Source organism: Stegastes partitus, unplaced genomic scaffold (assembly GCF_000690725.1).
Source record: "Stegastes partitus isolate 25-593 unplaced genomic scaffold, Stegastes_partitus-1.0.2 Scaffold94, whole genome shotgun sequence".
Taxonomy (NCBI): domain Eukaryota; kingdom Metazoa; phylum Chordata; class Actinopteri; family Pomacentridae; genus Stegastes; species Stegastes partitus.
The window spans coordinates 300,447-316,556 of record NW_007577825.1 but is presented as its reverse complement, the minus strand read 5'-3'; the positions used below and the strand labels follow the sequence as shown (position 1 = coordinate 316,556).

Below are 16,110 nucleotides of genomic sequence, written 5' to 3'. Positions count from 1 at the left end.
TGTATGAGATGGTTTATTTCCATTCTGTCTCTCCACCCACACCTGCTTCTACATTAAAAATACTCCTTTACGTACACAACAGGATGCAACGTCTCACAAACTAATATGCTCTACATTTGCTCTACTTTTCTGAAATCTCAAGTTACTGTTCTTGTCAGCTGTCTTGACTAAAACTGTCTCTGTTTTTCGGCTAGATCCTCCCCCTCCTCTTACTCTCATTTCACTCTGTTCTGCTACAAAAACTCTTGAGAAAAGGTGCGTTTCTGTTGTCTTTTTTTTTCCCTTTGCACTCCATCTTCCAACTGTCCTGTCAATTTCCCTTATGTGTAAGTGTGTGTGTGTGTGTGTGTGTGTGTGTATTCTGCAATGCATAAAGCTAGGTTGGATAAGAGGCTCTTAGTTCTGAGGCTAGGACTCAGGGGAGCTTAAGCTGTCCTGATTCTGACAATGACAAGCATACCCTTAGGCCTGACAATTACACTGTTTCCTGCATGTGAAGAGCTGAGGCCACCTGGGAGCACATGTGGTCCTGACACCATATAAGAAAGCCTTTAATTCCCACTGGATAAAGCTGTAAAGTAAACAAATTATTATTTATTTATTTATTTTCCAGGTAAGTGGAAGATTAGAAACAGCATCAGTCCTTGATGATCATTGTGTATAATTTGGTCATGATACCCGCTTGTGTTTTGAGCACAACCAGCTTAATGTCCAGTCTGCATAAGGGCTTCAATGTTTTTGTTTGTGTGGAGTTTTATTTAGCAGAGTTGCCATGTTTACAGCATGTTTTTTTTTTTGTTACAGGAAGGAGTCACTTGCGTCGGACCTCAGAGCCAATTTAAAGAACCACAAATAGGTATTAGTTGTTTATTTAATTTCTGATTACTCATCCAGTTCTTAATAATAATTCCCAAGCTATGCAATGAGATTTTTCCTCAGCTTTTGTGCACTGCAAGATACTAGATACATAAATTATACCATATATAAAGGTAGAGCAACAACTGTCATCAAGTTTGCTAAGTAGGTTATCACACACAAAATGTAGAGCACGTTACAGCTACGGCATGAGAATGTATAGCACGCTCTTAAATGGGCCGTTACCTTTTCCTTAAACACTGCATGGAGCACTGAATATGTTGAGCAGTACAGTAGCCGCATCAGCACAGCTTTCTAAATCAAAATGTGTGATTGTATCTCCTCATTCTGTCTGTAGTCCTGCAGGGCAGCGCCAGCTGTGAGATTGAAAACCACGGGGGTGTGGTAACGCTCAGACCGCTGCCTGGCTGCGTCTGCCTGCTCAACGACAGAGAGGTCACCGAGCCCTGCAGACTGGCCCAAGGTCAGTTCATGTCCTCGGCAAAACAGTTTGTTCGCGCTGTCTTGCTCCCACTGGATATGTCTCTCTGCATGTGACACAGACTGGATACAGAATTTTACGTCTAATCTGAGCAATGCACGTACATTTCACTCTTAAAATATTTTTTTATGCTAATATCCTGAGACAGTTGTTACCGGCAATGCAAAGAACGGTAACTTATGATGCATTCAGTGACTGTAGCAGAATAAATGCCAGCTATGAAAAAAGAATTCTAAGTTCAACTTCAGCTATAGTCAAAGGAACATACTGTATGCAGTTTGTGTTTCAAATAAGCAGGAGAAAGATGTTTTGTTTTCATACCTGCTGTTGGAAATGACATTCAGTCAAACAGAAAATCAGACATGAGCAGCACTTGACTATGAGCATCAAGGCCTGGGTGTAATAATGGCTGTGAGCTGGATACCAGATATAGGTCACCGTACAGTTCCATATGCACACATACATACAGAGAGATTCAGTTTCAGATATAGGTTAATGTACAACTATATATAGATGACACTTAAAGATGCCAAGATACAAACGTAGACACGCACTCACATACACACACCAATGTTTCACTCATGAAGCACAGCACACACACACACACACACACACACACACACACACACACACACACAGAGACCGGTGCCCTCAGCTTCAATGCTACGGGTTGAACACAGCTTGTGATGAAGGATATGTCTCTTTATCTCCAGGGACAGTGATTACCTTGGGAGGAGTGCATAAGTTCCGCTTCAACCACCCGGCAGAGGCAGCTGTCCTTCGGGAGCGCAGACGGGTAGGTGCTGCTCTCCTGAAAATGAGCGCGATGCTGTTGATTAAGATGCCAATCATGATAAAAATTTATGATGACGGCTAATGCAGTTTAATGTTAATCACACACACTTGTTTCTGATGATTTCTGTCTATTCTGAGAAAAGCAGGGGTAAATGGGTTTTTTTTTTTTTTTTAATTTAATCTTAAATTTGATTATTTTTTTGTTTGTTTTTATTGCTCTTCTCAGGCCAGTGAAGGAGTCATGACCTGTACCTACACTGAACTTTGCCCCTTGACCCCTGGCGACAGGTAAATGCCCCCAAACAATTACACAGAACAAAACCTTTTTCTTTATTTAGGGCAATAATCATCCCTCTGTGTGTATATGTGTGGTGTACTGAGTGATCTTATTCTGTCAACACACGGCATACATACTTGATAAGAGATAAGTGTCATACCAGTGTTCACGCTGTAGAAATAGGGCAATGCTTCGCTCGTGTTTTCTTCCAGTTGGTGGAGATTGTATGTGCTGCCATTACCCCCACCTTTGTGAACGATCCCAGTTAGCTGTTTACAGTTCAGGCTCAAAGGAGTTGCTTAGATACTGCTGAGACGCTGAAGTCAACAGTAGCTGTATTTAAAACCTGCCACCAAACTGTAAAATTCTAGACATCAGCTTATACCTAGGTGGGTAAAAATGATTGCTTTAGTCTTCATGACTGCCTTTTTTTCTCTTGTTTCATCATTGTTTCTCAGTCTGTCTTTCATCCTGGATCATTTGCCTTCTTTTTTTTTTTGTAGTGTCGAAGAAGCGAAGCTCCCACAGCAGCAGGGTGCCTGTCTCCCTCCCAGTGAGGAGCCTTCTGCCAGGCAGCGTGTGGAGGAGCAGAAGCGCTACGTGGAGAATTTGCGACAGGAGATTCAGGCTGAACAGAGGAAGGCAGAAAGGGAGCTGGAAAGGGAGCAGGCCCACCTTCGACAGCAGCACACTGAGAGTCAGTACTCTGTTCGCACGCTCACACTGACAGCATGTTTCTACTCATGGAGATATCAGTCAGATTTCAGAATCCTAGCTCAAATTCTAAATGATTTAAAAGTGAAATAGATAACCACAGAAAATTCATTGTACTCTAAAATTTAATGTCCTTTTGTGAATCTTTACCCAACAGTCCAGCAGTGGATTTTACAGGAGAAACATCGCCTGACGACCGTAGAGCATAAAATCACCCAGGAGTCTGGAGTTCAGGCAGACCTCCTCCCTGCGCCCCTCCTGGAGAGGCTAACAAGTGAGGTGTCCAGGGATCAGGAAGATCCTACAGTGCATTGCCCTTCCCAGGTGGTGAGGGCCAGGAAGAAGGCAGTGCAGGATGAGCTGCTAAAGCATCACGCCCTCTGTCGTGCCGAGAGCCGCATCCGTAGGAAAAGACTGCACTACCAGCTGGAGAGAATCGCCAGCAAGCGGCGTTTATTGGAAGCAAAGAGGGATTTACAGCAGCTGGAAAAGGCCCTGCCAGCAGGACCGGACAGCCCAGAGTCTCCTGAGCTGGGATCGCCAACAAAGCTCAGAGGGCGACCGCTTGTTTCTCGCAGACATTCATTTTCGGCAGACCTTTTGTCCCGGCTGTACCCACAGCACACACCTATATACAGGTAAGTTCCTGGAGTTATTCAACCTGTAGAATCAATTGTATTTGCAGACTAAACAACCATGCACACTCCAGCATTTTTCAGCACTTTTTTTGTGTGGTTTGTAGCTCCTATATATACTTTATTCAAATCTTAGAGTGTTTCTCTTTCTCCCCTCAGGCACTTCCTCAAGAGAAACAGATCCACAGAGCTGACTTTAAATTCATCGACAGCGTCTGATTCCATTGGCAGCAGGAAGTGGGTTTCAGATGAGTGTCTTCCTCGGCAAAGGACCCAAAGTTGCTCTGGCTCCATCTTCTCAGGAAGAAGCCAGTCCTGTCAGAAGAGAGTAAGCTCCTCTGAAAACATCAGGCAAACCGCCAAAGAGGAACCACAAACTCAGCCGTGTAGGGAACGGCCAGAAAGGAAACCCCTGCTGCCAAACCGAGACCTGTCCTTTAAGAACAGATCGGACCAGAACTCAGCTGTTACACTGAAGTCGCCACTTGGAACTAGTTTGCTGCCTGTAAGCAAAGAAAATATACAAGGATCTACAGCAGACAAACCCGCTTTTCAGAAGGCCCCTTTTATGAATGGGAAAACCTCATACGATGCAGATAAAAGCAGACTAGAAACCATCAGCAAGTCTTTATCTCGTTCTGTGGGACCCAGGATAAAAACAGCTCTGTCCAAAGTGTTCAGAAAACCACCTACAGGTGTAAATGGAGGACGAGTCCCAAAACCACTATGCAGGATAGCAAGTAAATTTTACTGGAGACAAAGAAGAGACAAGAGCCTTAAAGATACCAAAATGAGTCAAAGCAAATGTGCCATTAAAACTGCTGTATCATGTGAGGAGCTTGACCAAAGGACTCTGTCTAAGAGTGTCAGACAGAGGCGGTGGCATAGCACCGAGGCTCTGATGAACCGGACCAGCAGGTGGATAGACAGGCAGCAAGAGTTGGCTGGATGGGAGGAAGAGCAAGAAAACAGGGATGAAGGTACATCAGACTGTGAGAGCCTTTTCTCTCTTGATTCTCTATCGTCTGCTTATGCGACAGCTCTAGCAGAGCAGCTGAGGCGTGAGGATACAGGTCAGAGTGAAGCAGAAAGCGAAGACAGTCAAATGTCTAAAGATTCATTGACTATGGAGAGCAGTGGGAAATTCTCAACAGTGCGGAGACTGAAACAAGCAGTGGTACCGTCCTACTCACTGGTGACAGATTCTGCCCATCCATCCATGCAGCACAAGAGGACAGCAGAGACCAGTTTAGATGAGGACCACTGCCAGAAACCTCTGGCGATCCCAACAGAGGCATATTGGAGCCAGCCAGGGTCCCCAAAGACAAGAGAAACTGATACAACAAGGAAGCCTCTTTCTCAAAGCTCATTAATTGCAGATTCCAGAGGTAAAGACACTGTTCATAAATTGACTGAGGAGTTTGGGAACATGCAAACCACTTCCACCAGCAGCCCACGCTCTCTAAGCAGCTGCAGTGTGATGGAGCCAGAAAATGTTCTGGTGCTCACTGATGCCTGGTCCTCCACAGATGCAGCAGACAGTCCCAGGATTCACAGGGAATCTCTACCATGCCAAAGAAAGATGATGTTCAGACATGCAGAGAGCAGCAGCAGCAGCAGCAGCAGTAGAAGCAGTCCCAGTCCGACAAGTATGAATCTGTCGGACTCACAGAGTGGATCTAGAAGCTACAGTTCGACATCCACCAGCACTGAGGGTGTACATGTAACAGCGCTGGACCACAGACTTGAGGCTTCAAAGGACTGTGTAAATACACTAGAAGATCCCATGATGTCAGGTATTCAGAAGGATGTAGGACAGTATGTAGAACAGTTAAAACAATCCAAAGAAGTGAGAAAAACTGTCACGGATACTCCAGACCACAACTCCAATGAGCATCCAGCTTCTTTGCCCACCTCAGATCAAAATGCATCTGTCTCACAAACTAAGATTCCCCAAACCACTCAAGCACCTTCAAATTTGCTTCAGGTATTTGCAGATACACCTAACAAGGTGGCTGCTGACATTACAATGTCCTCCGACACTAAATTGGGCACCTCAGGACATCAATCGATAATGCATTTCTCTACAAATTCTACTATCCAAGGTCAAGCAGTGAATGAGATGCCCGGTGCTGCGAGTCCCTTCAAATCTTCAGCTGAAACAGAAGTACTATGCAATCTATCTGGTGCAGCAGCAAAGTTGAGAGACGTACAGCAGTGTCATTTTAGGAATACGGAAGATGCGTCATTTACAAGAGATGAAACCAAAGGCACTGACGAGTCCATTGCACTACAGCAGGAAACTGTTAAATCGGCTTGTAAAAATTCCAGGAAAAGGAACAAAGACCAACAGGATGCTTTTATGGGCAGCCTGAAAATTCCAAAAAGGAGCAACAGCGGGGAGTTGGCAACTTTCTGCTGTATGACAGGAGAAAGCCAGGAAGATATTAGGCCTGATGACAATAATAACACCGACGACTCCAAAGGGGAACAATCTGCCGTAGAAACTGACAGCCCTGAATTTGATTCTGGTTGTTTTGGTGGCAGCGTCAGACAAGATACGGTGTCTTCAGTTGCATCGCCAGTGTCTGATCTCACGAGCCAGAAACTTAAACCAAGTTGTCAGATATTTGAGGACACGGAGTCTGGGCTTAAACGTGGTGACAGAAATTCACAGAGGGATGCGTCTATGGGAGGTAATCCGGTAGTTGGAAAGGCAACAATAAAGGCAGTACCTGCAGAAACTATAGGGGGAGAGTACCAGATTGATAACTATGAAAAACATCAAGAAAGCAGAAAACACATGTGCAAGTCAGATGCCATTTGTAGCGCTATTGATCTGAGAATCTCAGAAGTGGTGAAAGAGCACATGAAATTGTCACTGATTGGCAGTGATGATGCCAGGAAGAGCAAGAGTCGAAGTCTGAATGCCTTGTCATCATCTGCATGTTATCTCAGCTGTAGCAGTGATGAAGATAGATGGACGGAAAAACGTCTGAGAGATGAAAGTGGTCATCAAGCGAAAGAAGGAACAAACCTGAGTGAACATCCTTGCGTTGAAAGAGCGATACGCACAAATACAGTGGAACACGTGGCATCAAATGTCGAAGCTGAATTAAAGTCAAACAATGAGAGCAGAGTGCTTAAATATTCTGAAGTAACACAAAAGACTGACAACGCCCATAACTTTTCTGATGAAACATCAAACAAGCCAGTATTCAATCCTTGTGTTTTCCAAAACTCATCTGCTGAAAAAGCAAACTTGCAATCCATTCTGAGTCTGAACAGCCAAGGAGGGTGTGAGCAGTCTGGAAGTTCCACAATTAGTTTGTCCGTGGTGAGTGATGCCTTTTCAGCAAGAAAATGTATTGATTATCACAGAATCACTGTGGAGACAAATGCTTTATCTCAAGAAATGACTGATGAAGGTAAACACAAAATAGAATCTCATCTGAATCTGGCAATCGATGATAAATGCTCCAAAAAAGTGGACAGCCAGACCTGCTCAGATGCCTCTGTTTTAAATGCTGACCCCATCTCTGAACCCCTGGCTCAGCACCCAAGCCCACAACCTTACCAAATCCCCCACGAAACACTTTCCACCACTGGTCCCACAAAATTGAAATGTGACTGCACTGTTGTTGAGGATGTCAGTATGGAAGCCTCATCTTGTGTTGAAAATATAGACGATCATTCATCCAAACAGAACTCACCAAAGATGGCTGGACATCTTTTCCAAAACAGCCCTGAAACAGCTGGAGCCATTAAGTTATTAGTCGATGGAGGATTACATCAATTCAAACCAGACAAATATCACAACAACAAAAACATGGTTCCTTCTGGCCGCATTAAAAAAGAGGAAACAGATGCGAAAACAGGTGGCAACCCTTCCAACACAGCACCAGATCAGTCCTGTCGACAAACTCCTTCAGATAACTCGGCTCAGACTTGTGTGGTCAACTTGAATTACAAAAACAAATGCCCAAAACTGTCAAATTCACAGTGCAAATTTGATAAAGGTACTCAAATCGACTGCAAAGGAGATCATGTAATGAAAAGCGACAAAGAGACTTGGACACATCAGGTTGTGCAGCAGCATCCACCTATTTCAACAGAGTCAAAAAGTATCTCTTCTTCTGTTCAAGAACACAAGATACCACAGGAAAATGGCATCAGAAACACAAGCAGCATTGGATCTGTAATGTCCAAACAGGCCAAGGTGAGCACGACAGGTGATGCACTGTGTAACTCTGTTGTTATGCCTAAAAAAGCCAAGACAAAGAGGTTCAGAAAGTCTAACATCAAGACTCATCCCACTTCTTCCTCTGACTCCTCTCTGAAGTCATCAGATGAGGATGAGGAGGATAACAGAGCGGCTAGAATGCATCCCAGCCGGCTGACATCTAAATGGGTTAAGCTGGGCACTCAGAACAATGCCAAACAAAGATGTAACGATGCAGATACTTCAGTGTCAGTCAGCAAATCTAAAATGAAGATTTCTCCTAATGGGAATTCTGTTAAAAGCGAGGTTAAATGTAGCAAAGATTACACCCAAAAAAGGCGCTCTTTACCTCCTCAAGCAGTGTCACAGAAGACAAATGTAGAGAAAATGAGCCCGTACGCAAAGAGACACGACCCACAACATGCATCAAAGTCTCAGGACTCCCCGATTCATTTTGCATCCAGTGACATAAACCCTTTCGTTCACCAGTGGCAAGACGACGACTCAAACCAACACTGCTATAAGAACCCGACATTCGGAAGCGCCGCTGACCTCTCCTGTAAATCTCCGCTTTTAAACAGCTCTGAAAAACGTATAACACGGTGCTGCAGTGTTGATAATGGATTGAATGGGCAGAACTCCCCTTTTAATTCCCACCTCAGCACATACGCCACCAACAAGGGGCTGTCCAGTACGCTCAGCAGCATTGAAGACTATAAAGAACAAGCGACCAAAACATCTCAGCTTAGTCAACAGACATCTGTGGATATTCGCAGTCGCCTCGCTAATCTGACAGTGAACAGCAGTTCTTCAAGCAGCAGTGTTCCTGGTTTTGGTAACAACTCCAGTCAGGTGGATGAAATCATGTTTGTTTACTCCTCTGAGCAAGAGTCCCAGGCGAGTAGTACACAGGCACAAAGGAGAAAAACATGTGAGCACAGTACTCAGACTGAGAGTGGGCTTCAGACGGTCAATAACGCTAACAACAGTGGTTCTCTGAAGAGGAAAGATCGCCACAAAAGGAGCTACACAGATGTACCTGCGTCACAGAAGACCAAAGTGGATATTAAAGAATCTCCAACGTGGGCCAGTATGGAAACCATGTCAGCTCATCTCTCCAAGCTGATCGACAGCACCTCGGACCTGCTGGGGGATGTTCAGGGAATGAGGACAGGTGAAGCCCGCAAGTCCACTTCAAGGAAGAACTTGTCAGATGTTGGCATCTCTTACAGCGAGTCTAAAGACTGCATCAAGAGAGACTGTTCCACTCAAACAGCCGCAGATGTTGCGATCCAGACTGAAAGGCTTTTAGCAGAGAAGGAAGCTGGTGTTTGTCAAACACCCAGAGAAACCTCAAAATCTCATGAAGTCAACGTGATAGTCAAAGTCATTGGTTCTGAGGTCGTCAGTGTCTCCCAAGACAAGAATATGCACTGTGTGGTGAGAACTAAAGCCAACACAGATGAAAAGATGAAAAGTATGCCTGACCTGAGGTTTAGCACCTCGGCTGCCTCCTCGCAGTCAGAGAATGACCCTCTCAAAACACCTCATGTAAAAACTGCGGCTGACTGTCAAAGACGTGTAAGATCTGCTTCATCTCGAGTGTCAAAGCAAAGCACATGTGAAGATCTACCTGAAATCACCCGTAGGCCATCGAAGAACTGCTGCCAGGAAAATCACAGCTCTTCCAAAACAAAAAACACAAGTGCTTTTATAAAGAAACAGGCTACCTACACAGACCGTGCGTCATCTCCTATTCTTACTGTTGGAACCAGGTTACGTATGAGGCACAAAGGAAAACAATCAACACCAGTGTGTCCTCCAAAATGTAAGGATCGAAAAACAATCAGTCCTTCTGAGGAAGACAGCCTCACTAGTCCTTCTGTTTCGAATGACAATCAACTGACCACCCAGGATGGTGATGTTTCCTCGAGTAAATCAGAATCTGTGTCGCTTGAGAAGGTGAGTGAAATGAGTGGCTCAAGTCCCAAAGGATCGGATCAGTGCCCTTCAAGCCTTACTTCATCACTGGATAGATATACAGACACTGACAGGGAAAGAGTTAACTATACAGACAAGGGCAGCCACCATCCCAGTTCCAAATGGCAGATGACCTCCCCACCATGGAGGACAAACAGTTTAATTTTGCAGAACCACACTTCTCCCATGTTAAAACTGCAAGCATCAGCTTTCCCAAGACCTGCAGTAGATTCTGGGGGTTTTTGCTTCGATTCCTACAATCCATCCCCGCTCAGCAACACGACTGATCGGCTTCAGGAGGATGACATGGTGTCACTGGCACCCAGTGAATGCAACACCGATGTCCTCGTCAACACCGAACCTGTCACCAGCGTGTTTCCTTGTGAAGACCCTCAGAGAGTCCCAGAGGACCTGCCCATGCACAATAAGTTCACCAACTGGTCGGGCGTCAATCGTCAACAATCAAAATGCTCAAACAAAGTGACCACGTTTCTTAACAACGACCACTGCAGGAGCAGAAACTGTGCCGAATGGAGTGAGATGGAGAGTTTCGGTTCTAATGTGGAGTCTGTGGCACCAACAGACAGAAGGGCGAGAGAGATAGTGAAGCTGCGACAGGAGAGAGAGCAGGTGATGGCATCAGTCAGCCTCAACATGAACCCGACACCTCTGACTGTGGAGCTGACAGAAGCCAAGCTACATTATGGTCTGGGAGAGACGGATGCACTGTTGAAGATGCTGTCCCCGAGGTCCAAAGAAGGGCAGGAACCATCGGCCTCTGCTCCCACGAAGCAGCAGCTGTATGATCGGTAAGGGCTATGGATGCAATTTTTCAACAGTATTCTAAACCAATAGCCAACCGCAGTGGCAATTATAAATTGCTTAAGCATTAAAATGAATGAACGAAGTACAATCCATATGCTGATAAAATCCTTTTTAACCACACGCACTTATTGTTTGCTGCAAAGTCGGCTTGATTACATCAGGAGTTTGAAGAACAGATGAAGTAAACACTATGTTACATGAATTATGACTTCATTTAAAATTGCTAGTCAGTGATTGGTCTGACAAAATCTAAAGTTTTACACACAGCAACAAGCTGTAGTCTCCCATAGTAAATATCACACAACATTATTAATCTCTTCACTGAAATCAGTTATCCTCATCCATGATTTATGTGATGGAGTGACATGTTTACTGTCATTAACATTAGTCCAGCTGCTGGATACTCAGCTGGAACAGATGCACACTAATACTGTCACAGCGAGTTTATCATTCCAGGAAATCTGGCAATATTTACTACTGCCTCGAAAATGTATTTATACTTATAACAGAGCTTTGTAATGAATGTTATCCGGGTTGGCAGCTACAAATGCCCTCTACTGACAGACACTCTGCTCCTGGCTTGTGTTAGCGTAAAAAAAATCCTAGCTTAGCGACAGCTGAACTGCAGGTAGCTAGCTAAACCAGACATCCGCCAGGCACTTTTTTCACAACTATATGCTGCACAGGACTGCTAAAGTTAGCAGTTACAAAGAAGGGAGGTGCCCTTTAAGGCTGTCTACAAACACACCTGTAACTCCATCTCAATAAACACCAAGAGGCTCCATCTGGTGATGAAACCAAGTACTACACCAAATCTATAATACAGTTTCCGACATGCGTCTTTTATTTTCTGCCCTATTAGTAGATGTAGTTTTAATCTGTGAAATTATGAATGGCATTTATAAAATGAACTTGTCATCATTAACGTCACTAGTCAGGGTACAATTGACCCAAATGTGCTTTATTTTGACATAATGGAATTGTCTTAAGGTGTTGATGAAATTGCCCAGTATTACGCAAAACACGGCCATAAACATGTTTAGTATAACTATGTGCCACTGTTTTTCTGAATTCTGCAGGTAGTTAGCTTATCCAAACATATAAAATGGAAATTCTTCCCCAAATTCATATCAGGAAAAATGCCTGAATAAAGAATAATTAAGCAAGACTAAAAATCTGACTCTCAAAACACTCTAGCAGCCTGCCAGCTAGTGATAAGGTATTGAGGTGCCATTTAATCAGCCACAAGTCTCCTCTTTGACTTCACTGTTACTAAATGAAATTTTTGTCATCTTCTCAGGCACCGCAGGAGCATTGAAGGCTTGAGGCAGGAGAGGGAGGAGCGCCTCCAGACTTGTCGGAGAGCTCGTAGTCTGAGTCCTAGCAAACACCCTCGCTGCTCTCCTCAAGAGGCTGTTTCCTCCTCCAAGGTGGCTGCTGCAACGCCAAGTCGGCGCAAAGAGTACCTCCAACGGCTCCGCCAAGAGGTGGTAGACAGCTCCAGGTACGACACGAGGTTTCACTTCATCAAAGAAGCCCTTGAATCTTAGGAGAATCTTTTAGAAATGTATTTAATTAAATATGACGGCAGTTTGGTTATTTATTCATTGGTAGGGCACAGTTTTTACTAAATTATCTGAACCACAGAGTGCCAGACCCTCCGAGAGGAGAAGGGCAGTGTCCGTCTGACATTGAGCAGCTGTTGCGTGACTACAGCCGAGCCCGGGAAGAAGCCAGGACGGAGATTGCAAAAGCCCGAGAGCGACTGCGGGAGAGGACGGAGCTGGAGAAGAGACGGCTTCAGCAGCAGGCCCTGTCTCAGGAATTCAAGGTCAGCGTGTCATTGCAGAATCATAATTAATTTCTTCCAAATGTCACAGAGCAAATATGACGATTTGGTTCAGGCCTCTGTCAGAGAGAGCAATTAAAGATCCCCTCCAGTTATGTTCAAAGATGTATAAAATATGCTGCTTTGAATAATAATGTGCGTCTGATATGTTTTTTTGTCTGTCAAACAGTCCAATTACTTTGTTAGAAGGTGTTAAAATGACATTAAAAGAATATTTCATTTTCAAAGTTCAAATTGGATACAAGTCCAATTCTCTGTCCAGTCAAGTCTATTCTCCGTGTATGTGCAGTGCAAGGTTAAAGCCTTCACATCGTACTTGCATAAGCTGCCTATTGGACACAGACTGGCTTCTAAACTAGTTGTGATGTTACTAATCTTCCTCGCAAACTTTAAACTCAGATTTTAGATGTTCACAGAGAAACTTTCCTGTTTTACTTATTAATTTAAAAACAGCCTTCGAGTGTTGAACTCTGGACTTTGTTTATGCATGTCTGTGCTTTCTGAAAGGAAAATCTGGATTTCTTTTACATTTTTTATGAATAAAGTTTTTTAGGGATCTGTTTTTCTTATCCAAATAGATGATGCATGATTAGAGTGGTTTGGTGTGCCATACAGATTTTAGAGTTCTTTAAAGTGAATGTGGAAGTGAATGGAAGATTTTGACCGATATAAATACAGCTAACCTGAGTTTGGACGGCTTATGTTGAGCAGGATGACTTGAGGCATCGGACGAGGACCAGCAGCAGCACTTTGTGCACAGGATCCAGTCTGAGTCTGTCCTCTGGACCAACATCGGGGTACAACAGTGGCAACACCACTCAGCTACAACACGGCAACAGATCAATTTTAACCGGACAGGTTAGTACAACAGTTGCTCCTGTTACAGTACATATTTGAAATTTCTAAAATCTAAGGTTAATACTACGGATGACTTTTACACTTTAAATGCTCAAATTTACATATCCGTTGTATTTTTTGTTTTTGAGTGAGCATCACATCGACTCGTTGTGTCTTTGTTCAGATCACATCGTTGCAAGATGAAGGGCTCAAGGTCAGGACACGGCCTCCTATATGTGGTCCTCAGAGTGTGAAGACACAGAGAGGCTGGCTGTCTGCCCAGGGTAATGGCACAACAGTGACTCACAAACCTCACACAGACCTGGACAAAACAATCCTAGAATATGTTCAAATCCCTCGACAGTAAGATCTGTGCTACAGAACTGAAATGCCTATGAGTGGGACTATAGCAGATATATTGTTGTCTTCTTTGGCATTGTTTTAATTACTGAAATATAAATTACTAGATTAGTATTTTTTTGCCCTGGTCTGTCACACTGTCACTGTCCTCCTCTGCGTTTTCTTCTTACATTCTCCTTTTCCTTGCACATTCTCTGTATCCAAATTGAATATTAATAACGACGTATTTTACCAGATGTCCGCCTTGACCTGCCTGTCAGCGGGTTTGAGCCACTCATGACTTCATCTCCATCACCTACAACTTGTGCCCGTCAACGCACCGCCTCCTTCGGCTCCTCCTCTTCCATCTCCACAACCTACCAGGACATCACTTCCAGTCTCCTTGGTCGTGCTCTGGCTGAGGTAATACACGCTTAAATTTATTTAAAGGAAACCTGTTTAGTGAGAGACAAACTAATCAAGATTACTCACTATATGTGTATTCAGTAAAGGGTCCACATAGTAGTTAACTGTATATTCTAACACTTTCATCTCCTTTTAATCTACACTTTCAGATATATATTTTGGCTTGAGTTTGACGCTCTTTCTCAACAGGTGCGACTTGCTTCTTCTGGGGATTTGGGCAACCTGGTGATGGGAAAAGCCACAGCAGGCTGGAGGTGAGTTCGGTCATTTCCCATTGCTGAACTTATCCAGAAGCTACCGACCCTTGAGACAATCCCTAACCTGTTTCTTCTTCTAGGATTTTCTCACTGTCTGTCAAGATAATCCTGAGCAGCTACAGATTTAAAGATTCACTTTACAAATATCATTTATGTGCTAATGTATAAAGTCTGTGTTTATTTAGGTACCAAGGAGAAGAAAGAGGAATTCAGGCGTACTACAAGCCCTCCACCAGCCCGTCTGTCCACGGTTTCCTGGGGGTTGGGGAGCTGAACAGACCCCTGGACAGCCTGTGGAGCGTGATCTGTCAGCTGTCCAAGAGCCACTTGTACAATCAGTCCGTCCGTTCTGTTTGGACACGACCACTAGATGACAGCACTCAGCTGGGTGAGCAAACATCCCAACCCAGCCTATATCTTCATACAGTTTCTATACTTTTAAAATGACAGTAATTTAATCGAAAACGCAACTCAAACTGAACTTTACAAATCTGAGGTTTATGCACATGAGCATTTCCATTTCTTGCCACTTAGTGCTTCTTTTCTGTTCAAATTCAAAGGATATTCCATCCTCCTTTATCTGACATATTGTTGCTTGCTGCTCTATGAATAAATATCCTTTATGCAAAATAAATGATTTATGTTTTATAAGACATTTCAGATTTATTTTATAAGGTCATCACTCATAAAAGAAAGTAGCAACGTATGAAAAACTGATGAATGATGTTTATATACGATGAACTTACACAAGAGCCAGCGCAGCAAAAAATATTGTATTTTTGCTAAAATTCAAATATAAACAAATATTTTATTTTTGTCTTGGCAGCAAAGCTATTTATATTTTTGCAAGGCATTTAACACACCCTGCAAATTCACTTGAAATGATGCATCTGCGTCCATTAACTATCTGTAGTACAGTACAGTACAGTCTCATTCATCACTGCCACGTTTGTTGTATTGCATGGCCAACTCCGTTCTCACACCTGCAGTATGTTTGCATTTAATACCTGCAGTATACCATTAGGCCTGTCTTACTTCATCTTATCTGTTCAGTTTAAACTTTTACCAAAGTTTTATTTTGTTTGCTTGTTTGTTTCCACGCAGCAGTGCAGAGTTTATTACATAAAATATCATCACATCTTATCATAAATATGTGTTGAAATAAGGAGGTTGTGTTTTTCCAGCCTTGTTAACCATCGATGTTCTGTCACATTGCCTCAGCAGTTGTATTTTCAGGGTTTTGGCTGCTGTATTGGACTAATTCGATGCATCTCCGTATTTGTGTTTAGTTTACATTCTAACAGATCCGTCCACCTGTCACCTCAGCCAGCCGCGGGATTTCTGCTGCATCAGCACTGAGTCCAAACAGGTAAGCACAGCTGCAAAGTCAGCCAGCCGGTCCAGTAATTACCGCCGGTCCCTCCTGTATAAGGTCCAGAGCGCATTTGCATGCTTTAGTTTAGCTGCGAAAATTCCATTTACTCATATTAATGTGGCATGCAAACAGCAATTTAGCAGCGTGGCGCGGAGTTTCTCATCCACAAAATGTAGAACATGTTATTTAGATACTAGGCATGCTCATAGAACACCGAGGGTA

At 43.6% G+C, this 16,110-nt stretch overlaps 1 protein-coding gene across 1 annotated transcript in view; it reads left to right on the top strand.

Annotated features, from left to right (window-relative positions):
• Positions 1-16,110, top strand: part of stard9 (StAR-related lipid transfer (START) domain containing 9) — a 45,990-nt gene that overhangs the window by 26,046 nt on the left and 3,834 nt on the right. The window contains exons 16-30 of the mRNA XM_008277288.1: positions 805-856; positions 1,214-1,339; positions 2,071-2,153; positions 2,379-2,440; positions 2,933-3,126; positions 3,301-3,781; positions 3,938-10,789; positions 12,106-12,309; positions 12,453-12,636; positions 13,366-13,512; positions 13,676-13,775; positions 14,087-14,253; positions 14,446-14,510; positions 14,699-14,901; positions 15,803-15,882. Of these exons, the coding sequence (XP_008275510.1) occupies positions 805-856; positions 1,214-1,339; positions 2,071-2,153; positions 2,379-2,440; positions 2,933-3,126; positions 3,301-3,781; positions 3,938-10,789; positions 12,106-12,309; positions 12,453-12,636; positions 13,366-13,512; positions 13,676-13,775; positions 14,087-14,253; positions 14,446-14,510; positions 14,699-14,901; positions 15,803-15,882 (9,000 nt within the window). The remainder of the gene's footprint in view (positions 1-804; positions 857-1,213; positions 1,340-2,070; positions 2,154-2,378; positions 2,441-2,932; positions 3,127-3,300; positions 3,782-3,937; positions 10,790-12,105; positions 12,310-12,452; positions 12,637-13,365; positions 13,513-13,675; positions 13,776-14,086; positions 14,254-14,445; positions 14,511-14,698; positions 14,902-15,802; positions 15,883-16,110) is intronic.